Source organism: Drosophila erecta, unplaced genomic scaffold, assembly GCF_003286155.1.
Source record: "Drosophila erecta strain 14021-0224.00,06,07 unplaced genomic scaffold, DereRS2 tig00000092-arrow-pilon, whole genome shotgun sequence".
Taxonomy (NCBI): domain Eukaryota; kingdom Metazoa; phylum Arthropoda; class Insecta; order Diptera; family Drosophilidae; genus Drosophila; species Drosophila erecta.
In genome coordinates this window covers 17698957-17709404 of record NW_020825207.1, presented here as the reverse complement: position 1 = coordinate 17709404, position 10448 = coordinate 17698957, and the positions used below count along the sequence as shown (strand labels likewise).

Genomic DNA, 10448 nt, shown 5'->3' with positions numbered 1-10448 from the left:
TGGCCAAGTCATGCCATCTTTGATTCAGTCCTGTCCACCTGAAGGCTGCCTAGGAGATTTTCCTGCACAGAGAAAAAAAATGTTTGCCAAGAATAGTGTGGTGGTAACAAATAACCAGAAAAGCTTTTTCAAACGCTTTCTTAACGAATATTTCAAATTTATTATTAAATCTATAAACTTTAAAAACACTCATTAAAAATAATACAGAATTAAACATTTACTATATTTTTTAAGCACATTTAAAATCAATTTTTGCAAGTAAATGAAATAAAAAGTAAAATACTAGAAATATGAGAGAAATTATAGGGCTGCTCATTTTGTTTATAACTATAAATACTGAAAATTCAGTTTCCATGTTTAAATATCTTTTTCGCTGCCACTTCCGTAACCCTTTGAATATACACTTCGCATGTGCTGGCCGCGCCTTAATTATGCAAAGTTTTTGTTGGCGCTCGCCCTTTGTTTTTATGAGCGACCAGAAAGGTCTTGTGATGAAGATGAGTTGGGGTTATGAGGTCGGTCTTTTAGGGTCACATAAGAGCCTTGCGGTTGGCCTGGCTTTGGCGCTGGCTTTTCCGTTTCCATGCTCGCTGCCCGAACTGGGGCTTAAGTGTTTTTCAATTAAATACGAAAGCTTTCCCAGTGGCAGACCGCCATCCTCACATCTTCGCATCTTCGCATCTTCACATCTCGGAGGAGCTCATTTCGAATGCCCTTTTAGGAGGGCTCAGTGTTGCGGCTGCTCGGTGGCCCGCCTGCTTTTTTATGCACTCTGCCACGGAATATATGGTCCGAGGGGACTTCAATATATAACTGGCAAAGTTGGGGCAGAAAGTTTTCTTTGGGATCGAGGATGTATGCATGGTGAATAGCTCCTAAGGAGATGATTTATTGCTGCCTGGGAGGGCTGCCGGTCAAAGGGATTTCTGCGTTCGAGTTGCTTAAGATCCTGGCCTGTCACATTTATGATTTCGTTTCATACTCGTACACATGTCCCACTCGAAAATCCCACGCCAAATCAATCGGCAATCCCCGGACTAAAAGCCAGCCCAGAAAGTTGACAACTGACTGCGGATTTCAGTGGAGTGGAGTCGCGTCGCGTCGAGAGCGGAGAAGATGACATCGGACAGGGACACGCGCCGCTGACGAGGACAAAGCCGTAACCAAATCCAAAGGCGAAACTGTTGACAAACTCCAAATGTCTCCGGCATTGTTGCTAATGCGCTGGGAATACCCGGGAACCAGTAGAGGCGGTCCACTGCACGTGTGTCCCCCGCCAAAGTTTTTGGGCATTGAAAAGAGCAGGCTCAGCCGTTTTTAGCCATTTTCCCGGCTTCAAGTGCGGCGGGATTTCGTTTTTAGAACACGCGTAATTACAAACAAATAAATATACGTCCTGGGGCTGGAGGAGGCGATCCCGGAAACCGCATGTGCTGGGACCTCCGGATCGCCTTGGTCGAGCCTTCGCCACGTGCCACTAATATCCACTGCATCCCTGGCAAAGTGCGTGCACTCTGGAAAAATCTAGTCAATCGAGGCAACCCGACCAATAACCGTCTTTTGAAGAGGTCTGCACTTCATTTTCCCCTACTGAATCAGAATGGAAAATCCACGGAGTGCTACAAACATGGCCATAATGATATATCAGTCGACAATCCTTATGCTGTCTGTATAAATTCCATTCGTAGAATTAAGCTTGTTGTCCTTAGGATATCTTAAATTTCTTTATATTGAAATTTATATTTTAATACAGAGTTTAAAGAAATTTCAGTGCATAATGTGGATGTTCAAGCTTGTTCCCAACCTTCGCGGATTGGTGGAAGACTTCTCATTTAGTGTAGTATTCTTGCAGTGCAGTCGTGTTGCGTTTCAATATTTTTCTCCCAGTGCAGCTGGGCAGGGCTTAGCTGGTGTAGCATGGCAGTTCCTCGGTGTCCCCAAGGACTCGAGTGACGTGTGCCGGGCGATGTGCAAAAACGAGCAGAAAAATTGAATTATGCGCTTGCGGTGCTTCCTTCGAGCCCCTGGAACCCCGGCATCCCGGCATCCCGGCAACCCGGAATCCCTGAAACCCCTGGCACTGCCTCTGCCTTTAGAGCCTGCCCTACCCTGAAGCCAAGGTCCCACCCCGCCCATCACCCGTTTCGGGCAATCGACAAATATTTTGTTATTTGCACATAAACATATTTATCGAGTTTGGGTTTGGTTTTCCTTTCGGTTGTTTCAAGTGCGTACGCACACCAGAAAGGCGGAGAAATGGGAAAACGGGAAGGGAAGAGTGCTCGACTGGGCACGACTGCACCCACGGGTGTTTTGTTTCACCCGTTCGCCCGTCAAAAATTGTGTAAATATGTTTATCATTTCCACTTGCCCGGCGCACTTAGTGCTCAGCAAACAGACGATCCACCCCGCTGCCAGGATCTCGATGTCCCGGTGTCCCGGTGTCCTGGTGCCCTTCGCCTCGACTTCTTCCCAACGCACTTGTCGCTCAACCGCCGGCCGCGTGTCCTTCGTTAGCAGTCCTTGTGTGGCTTTCCTATTAACGGGCCTACAGCCGAACCACCCCGTAATCCCACTCCAAGTCCTCCTAAGCGTATCCGTTTTCGGTTTGTTCCTCCTTCCTTCCTTCCTTCCTTCCTTCCCTCCCTCCTTCCCCGCGATTCCGGAATGGGTTCCGGCAATTGTTGCCTTTGGCTTATGTAATTTGTCATAATGTCAACAGGCGCAGATCACGCAGTACGAGCAAACACTTCACTCGAGAACTGATTGTCCATGGAAAAGGCATGGAAAAGCTAGCGAGCCCATTTGTCGCTGAAAAAGTGATTAAGTGGATGACTTTTTAAAGGAGCTCACTTCGCTTTGCAGGATCTGCCAATGTGTGTATTGCCCGCGGTCAATATTTTTACAGCTCAAGAAAATATATTAAACAGAATAATACATAAACTCTTATGCTCGGAATGGGGTTGAAGATTTTGTATTTTCCATTATGGTCTTGGATTTCAGATTGCTCCGAAAAGTGTACACACTATCTTCCTTTAGAAAGCACTATAAATTTGGGAAGAATACGATATTAGCTAGATCACTGCCCCATTTGCGCCTCCATCTCGTTGGCCAGGAATTCCCGCAGCTCTCCATGATGTACTCCTCACGTAGCACGTGGGCACGTAGATCTCTAGGAGAAAACCCAGGAGAGGATGCTGCTAGCCACTCTCCGTGGTGTAACCTGAAGTTTGGCACTCGGAGTCATCCGATTCAGATGGAAATTGCAATTCTGCTACATTCCGTATTGATTTCGGAGTGTGAATTCCATGGATTCCATCTAAACCGAAGAAACCCTCTTCTGGGAAGAATTGGTGTCCAAATCAGCTTTGCAATCAAAGTTTGTGCTGGTGCCAATTTCCTCAGTAAACTCGGTTTGAGTATACGAATTAAAAGTCTTGAATATTCTGGCCAGATCGTTGCGAAAGACGTTATAGGCCGTCAAGTTGATATCGGACATCTGTGGCAAAAGAAGTCCCACATTACCAACAGAAAACTACTCTATATTGAAATGCTTTTGGCCCTTACCTTTGTTTTTGAATTTTGAATTTTGGGTTTTGAGTTTTGGACTCGAAATGGTGCTTTGATGTACGCAAACAGGGAGAATCGGAATGTTGGGGTGAGTTTGACAGATTTGGTTGGGCTTCTTTGTTTATTATCAGAGCGTACATTAATCTATAATTGTGAAACCATAGTAATAGCTATATTTTGTAATTGAGTTGGTAATGCAAAATGTCTTCTGCGGCGCTGCATAGAAAGAGCTTCCGATGAGAACTGATATACCGTGCACCTTCTATATAGATTTTGCTATTCCTCGAAGGCGGAGCTCTACAGGAGAGCAGCTCCCCCTGGGGACATCAATATCTTATGCCTTCTCGGTGGTGACCCCAATACCATTGGAGTCCGCTGTCTGTGAAGCACACTTTCAGCATTTTTCATTGCGGCAAAAACAAGAATGAAGTCCCGAATGGAAGGTAAAATTGTGGGTCTATCCGAGAGCCCCCTCCAAAGTCTGGCAAACAAAAGCAGGCCCAGAGCCAAGTTGAGAAATCAGTTGATTCTGTTATTTTTCCCGGTTATTGTTGGCTTTTCGTTGCCGTTCGCTCCGTTCCTTTATGGCGTCCACATAAATCATTTTTTCGCCATTTTTCCGGATTCGGGTGGCGGGGAATGGGAGTTGGAATGGTGGAAATGGTGGAGCCTCCCTGCACATTCCCACCTCCTGCATATTTGATGGCTTTCTGGGTCTGCGCTTAGCATCGACGACAGCTTTTTGACTAGCCAACTGCCGGCTGGCAGGTAAGCCAAGCGACCTCCCCACCATTTTCCACCACCCAACCGCCCAGCCACCCACCTTTCGAATTTTTCCTTTTCTGTTTTTTGGAAGTTTGATGCTCCCCCTGTAGAGCTTTCTTTTTTCGGGGGTTGAAGGCGAATGTTCAAGTTATGTTAAGTAAATAATGGGGCGTTCATATGGCGCAGGGCAGGAAACGTGGGGGCGTGGGTTTTTTGGTGGGCCCGTCCTCTGCTTTTCTTTTTTCACTTTAGCAGTACACAGTCATGTGTGTTTTTGGAGCCAACTGTTTACTTTTATATTTCTTCACTGCTTAATAAAATAAAATAGGAATTTCGCTCCGTAAAAAGAAACGGCACACAAATGGTTGGGGACGTCGGCTAAGAATGGAAAGACATCTGGGACTAACTTTGTTAGGGAATATTCAGGTTGGCTTTAAGGAATATATTGTATGGGAAAATTCGAAAAAATTGTGTTACAAAATTCCCTAATGCTTTCATATTTACAGATATCCAAGGAAATATAATACACTTATTTTCCATTTTTAATCAAATTGAAGACTCCTTGTGTTAGTTGAGGTTTGCTTATGACTGATACAACATTTTCTTTAATATTTTCTATATTTAGGTTGGCTTTAAAGAATATATTGTACAGGAAAATTCGAAAAAATGTTATCACAAAATTGCACAATGCTTTCATATTTACTGAGATCCTAAGAAATATTTCCATTTTTAATCAAATTGAAGACCCCTAGTTTTAGTTGAGGTTTGCTAGTGACTGATACACCATTTTTCTTAAATATTTTGTTTATTTAGGTTGGCTTTAAAGTAGGTTATTGTATGGGAAAATTCGAAACAATTTTGTCACAAAATTGCAGAATGCTTTCATATTTACTGAGATCCTAAGAGGTTTACTGATGATTGATACACCATTTTTCTTAATTATTTTCTATATTTAAAGATGTTAAGTGGATTAAAGAACTGGAAAAAACAACTTGAACAAATATTTATTTATTTATTCCAACATTTATTTGGTTTCCACTTACCACGACGCACAAGTTCTGTGTATTTCGTAAAGTAAGAACTTTTTCGCCGCTTTGAAGTAAACAAGTGGAATGTATGAAAACTTTTCGCAGCTCCGCTCATATACAGTGATAGATATTTTTCTATATATATAGATATATGTATATGTAAATGTATATAGATATATTTGTCGGTGTTCTAGACCCCCTTGAGTGTGTTTGTGGAGTGCCTGTGGCGGGCAACAAGACAGCATTACGTTGTTGCAATGCCGTATGTAACTGGAGTGAACTGAATATTTTTGTGTTTGTGCAGCACACTTTAGGAGCCACATTCCACTTCCCCCGTGAAAAAGACCAGCCAGAGATCTCCAGCCACTCCCCGCCTGGCAGCTGGCAAAAGCTGCCTGGCTTCCATAAAAAACAATATCCCGCAGCGAACTTTATTAAATTACACGATTTTGACAGTTAAGCAACAGCCAGCCCCTCCGAAATGTACCCACTTCTTACCCTCCTGTGGAAATCATAATTTTTCTTATTTTATGTAATATGCTCGAAGCTGCCAACAACCCGGAGAAGCGCGGAGTAACATCCGCGTCCTCGATGCCGTACCCCATCCTCCGAAGGACTCTCTAGCAACGTGTTGGGGTTCAGGAGCTTTTCCGTATTCCTGAGGGGCCGGTTTAGGCAAATACGAGTCGAAAATGCTGGCAGTAACAGAGTGTGCAGAGATACAAATTCCTATTCTATTTAATTGTCATACCCTTGCAGAGAGTTTTATGGACTTCTTCAGCCACTATTTATGTAGCTTAGTTATCCAAGTGCGAGTATTTGCACAATTTCCATATTTGACTCTTTGGTTAATATATTTCTATCATTTAGGTTCATAGTTTTGAACTAATTCTAAAGATGTTCTTTAAGCCCTGTAGAATAACATGATAGCATTGCGATCAACAGCTATAGGGCACCCTCTAGACTATCAGATACCCGCTACTCTGTCAACTTTCTAGCTGTCATGTATAAGCATGTGGTTAAACATTTCACTGTTGTAAATAACGAAATAACATCCAGACAGGGTATTTCGACATTTGGCTGGCAAACTGGCAAACTGGAAAACCTGCAGGGCGTTTTCTTTTATTTTACGCAATCCGGAATCCTGGCAACAGCAGTCGAGATGGTGGCACATTTCCGTGGTCTTAGCCCCTGGGGCAGGTATCAATACAAGGGGGAGTGCCCATGGCAGCCCGCTTGGATACCTACTACTTGGTGGTTTTATCATTCCGCAATTAGCGCACCCATGTTCGCTCCCGCTTATCATCGTCTCCGGACTCTGGAGCAGTAGCCTCGGTTTGGGTTTGGGGGATATCTTCTTGCTGCTGGGTGTAAATATTTGAACGGCATTTCAGTCGATACCTTGAACATTGATAAGGCGTGCGCGGCGGTATCTAAGTATCTGGGTATCTGGGTATCTATAAATACGCAACTTGTGCACTCCTCTCGTTTTCTATTTCGATGGGCCCGTTGTAGCTTCTTGGGAGCCCCGTGTTCCTGCGGTTATCGCCGTCTGCTACAAGATTTGCCCATTGAGGAGGCAACACAGTTGTCGACACCCTGTTTCATCGGTTACAAGGTGGGCCCCTCTTGCTCAGGTAAAAAGATATAAAACAACACACACCGAATGTACCTCCGTTGATAAGACCAAACACAAAACATGAAACAGAAACTGTGTTCCCCAAGAAGTACGAGTGCCAGTAAGCGGTACGTGGGTTTGCTTGCCAATATGTCTGTGTCTGCACAGGCGGGAAGCAAGTGATTTTTATGGTTTTATTGGTAAGAGGAAGCGCTCGGCGTTTACCCCGGCAGCGTTAAATGAGGCCTATTAACATGAATCCGGCGGATAATGCACACAACTTTTCCCTTTCATACCGACCACCCCAGAGAACTTCCAGCCCCACTCCCAAAATTCGTATGCAACCACCCCTTTGGTGGCGGTGCTTTTATGCTCTTATTTTATCACTGATTATTTTCCACATCGCTATGCCCTTTGTCTTGCTTCCGGACTCCTTTGTCCGCAGCATATCTAAACAGGTGGTCCCAGCAGGTGGCTACAAAGCCGGGATCCTTTGTCCATGGCCCACCATCCTTCTCTCCAGTCCATTTGTGCAGTATTTACCTTTCAATCAAGTCGGGATATAGTTGTTTGCATTTTTGATTCCATCTTTTTGTGTTTGTGTTTCTGTTTTCTTTGGCCAGCAAAGTCAACCGCACATCATTAGCAACTCTGACTTGGGGTGAATACAGATCCCAATGAATTATGGGTATCCAGCCACTATAGAAGAGAAATTAGTTAAATTAGTTAGCAAAACCAGTCGGCTGCCACTAGCTGTGTAAATAGAAGTGCCCACTTCCTCCTTCAGTTGCCAATTGTTCATTTGAGTGAGTCACGATCGTGGATCGAGTAAGCCCCTAATTTTAGCTGAAATTATCTCTTGGGTTTTTTCGCTAGTTAAAGATAATCGCTGCATAGACAATGGCAAACAGCCCATGTCTTGTTGTTACTTTTATTAAAGCTGTTCACGTGAGATCCACTTCTCCATATGCTGGGAGCGCTGTCATTATAAAGCAATCCAATTCCCGATATGTCATTTTCAACAATAATAGCCGCGATTAGTTAACTTATCACTGGTTCCAAGGAGAGCCCGATTTCACTCCAATCAGAGCGATAAAGGAGCAGAGTTGGGATGAGCCGAGCTGTGGATGTGGTCAGGTTGCAAAGGTCGATCGTCTAGCGATCTCACTGAACTCACCCACACGGAAATGGAGAAATGTGATCGCGGATTTGGTGTTTGTTTTGATTTTGTTTTCCGTGCCCAAATCAGTCGGCAGTCAATCCCACGAGTATCGCACTTATTGGGGCTTATCGGGCTTACGACTTGATAAGTTAAGTTTTGCCTAACCCTCACCAAACCCGCGGAATCAGATAAGTGTCACTCCAGAACCGTGCGCCCAGGATCGAGTGTAGTGTTTTTGAAGGCCCTTTCGACTAAGTAATACCGACAAGTAGTTAGTTTATTGGAATCCAAATATTCTAAAATAGTAGAACCTTTTAGAGCTACGAAATGCTTGGAACTAGAAGTTTTCGTCATCTATAAACTGATGTATTACTGCTTTGTTATATTATATAGCTTAAATTCGGGTATTACGCATTTTGACTGCCTATCTTAAAGTAAACTAAATCTAAAGCGAATATACCTCTCCTAAACTCTTTTTAATGACCATTTACAACTACATCCATTTGGTGGCCTTCTTCAGTGGGTTGTTTGTCCGGAGATCTAAGAAGTGCCGCTGGAGGTTCTACTCCGGGTGCTGTAGCTGTAGCAGTATCCGTATCTGTATCTGTAACTGGTGCGGTTTCTGTTTCAGCTCGCCGTAATATTTACACAGATTGCTGAACTATTTTCCAACGAAGCCGGGGCAAGCACTTGAAAGTGTCAAACAAGCGTTGTATAACCAGCGATGGCCTAACCCTCGGATTCGGGAGTACCGGGGCTAGAAAGAGGGTGCCAGATGGGGCTTACGAGCCACTCCAAGACCTGAGCCCCGTCGAGTGGCCATATAAACACTGGCTGCATATGTGTGGCACTGATTGCACCTCGAGTAGTTGATTGGGGCAATTGAAAGGGGTATAAAGCCCGTAGGAGTACACATGCTGCCTACTTGGATTTAAGTCCAATATAATCGTTTATTAAATCTAGAGTAAAGTTATTTATAGGCTTTGAAGTCACCGCAGTGCAGTCGCTATCTGGGATGTTTGTCCACAGCTGGATTGCAGTTGACCCAGTAATCCGCATGTGGGGGAAGGGCAAAACTCCAGTCACCCGATAAGAGGCAGCCCGCCTCCTTCCCACTTCAAAGCCGAAAACCCAAAATCTCAAGCTGGCAAATAGATAAATGAGTTTATTTCCGCAGCACATGACACACCATGCTAGCCAAAGTATTGCGATTTTGACCTGGCCATTGACTTGAGCGTATGTCGCAAATTATTCGATGGCCGCGCTGAAAGCGCTCACTGAACAAAATGATTTTATTGCATGAGCGCCGGGCTCTGGTCCGCAGCCACTTGAAACCATGGCCATTCGGCCATATGTTGCCATTTGTGACAAAACTGCACCAGACACGCCAGCTCCGAGGAGGCGGATGGGGATGGGGATGGTAGTTGTATATCAGTATGTGATCGGGAAAGTCGGGAAAAGTCCTGTGAAAGCGGGAAAACCGGGGGGTGGAAGCTGCTGGCTGGTGCGACTGTCGTTTGTTGTCGTTAATGCCCAATGGGTGGCAAATTGTTTTTTATTATCGCTCGGGCCGTAGCCGTAGCGAGACAAGTTGTTGGGTGGGATTGTGGGCTGGGCCTGGGATTGGGTTTCTCCGGCGGAAAGGAGTAAGGTCCTTGCACCCTGGTACCCCGGCTCCCTTGTCGATTGCGTGAATAAAACTTTAATGGAACGACACAAATCCCTGTTTGTTGCCCAACCGGCTGCCCGCACCCTCGTTCCCCCAACTCGGGTGTCTCTAATGCAAAGTAATTGAGTGCGAAAATGCCGTCAGTTTTGTCAGAGGTTTTTGTGGCCTGGCGCTTGAATTTTTGATACTTTATGTCCCCGGCACGTCCACTTCCACACGGATATGCGCAGGCATAAAGAATGTGCATTCCACTCCAAGTGCATTCCACTCCCAGTTGCCAGCACATTGGGGAATCGCACAGCGCCGGAAAATAAAAATTTAAGAGCCAGAATGGGAAGTGAACTCCGAATGGTCAAACTACTTTGGCTTCCACGTAGAGAAAAAGCTGTGCTCAGCACATAATTGTAACTGGGTAAATTATTATTATACAAGGATAAATGGATAAGTCCGCTAAAGATATATTCTCGATTTTATATGGGTTCCCATACTATATGCTTACCTATCCTTAAATAATCCTTCATATTTGTTTCACCACTGCACTTCGCACAGTGTACCTGTGCACGGGTTGAGCTGGGCTACCACCTAGGGCGGTAATGTTGTGATGACCTCTGGGTAGACATGCAGTTGGGTCACCAT

The 10448-nt window shown here is 44.7% G+C and overlaps 1 protein-coding gene across 1 annotated transcript; it reads right to left on the bottom strand.

Moving 5' to 3' along the window:
• Positions 1-2958: 2958 nt before the first annotated feature.
• On the bottom strand, positions 2959-3665 carry LOC26527025. The gene is made up of 2 exons (XM_015157413.2): positions 3568-3665; positions 2959-3499 (listed from the first exon to the last, which is right to left on the bottom strand). Exon 2 carries the CDS (start codon positions 3497-3499, stop codon positions 3320-3322), a length of 180 nt encoding a protein of 59 aa, XP_015012899.1. The 5' UTR covers positions 3568-3665; the 3' UTR covers positions 2959-3319.
• Between the last annotated feature and the right edge of the window lie 6783 nt (positions 3666-10448).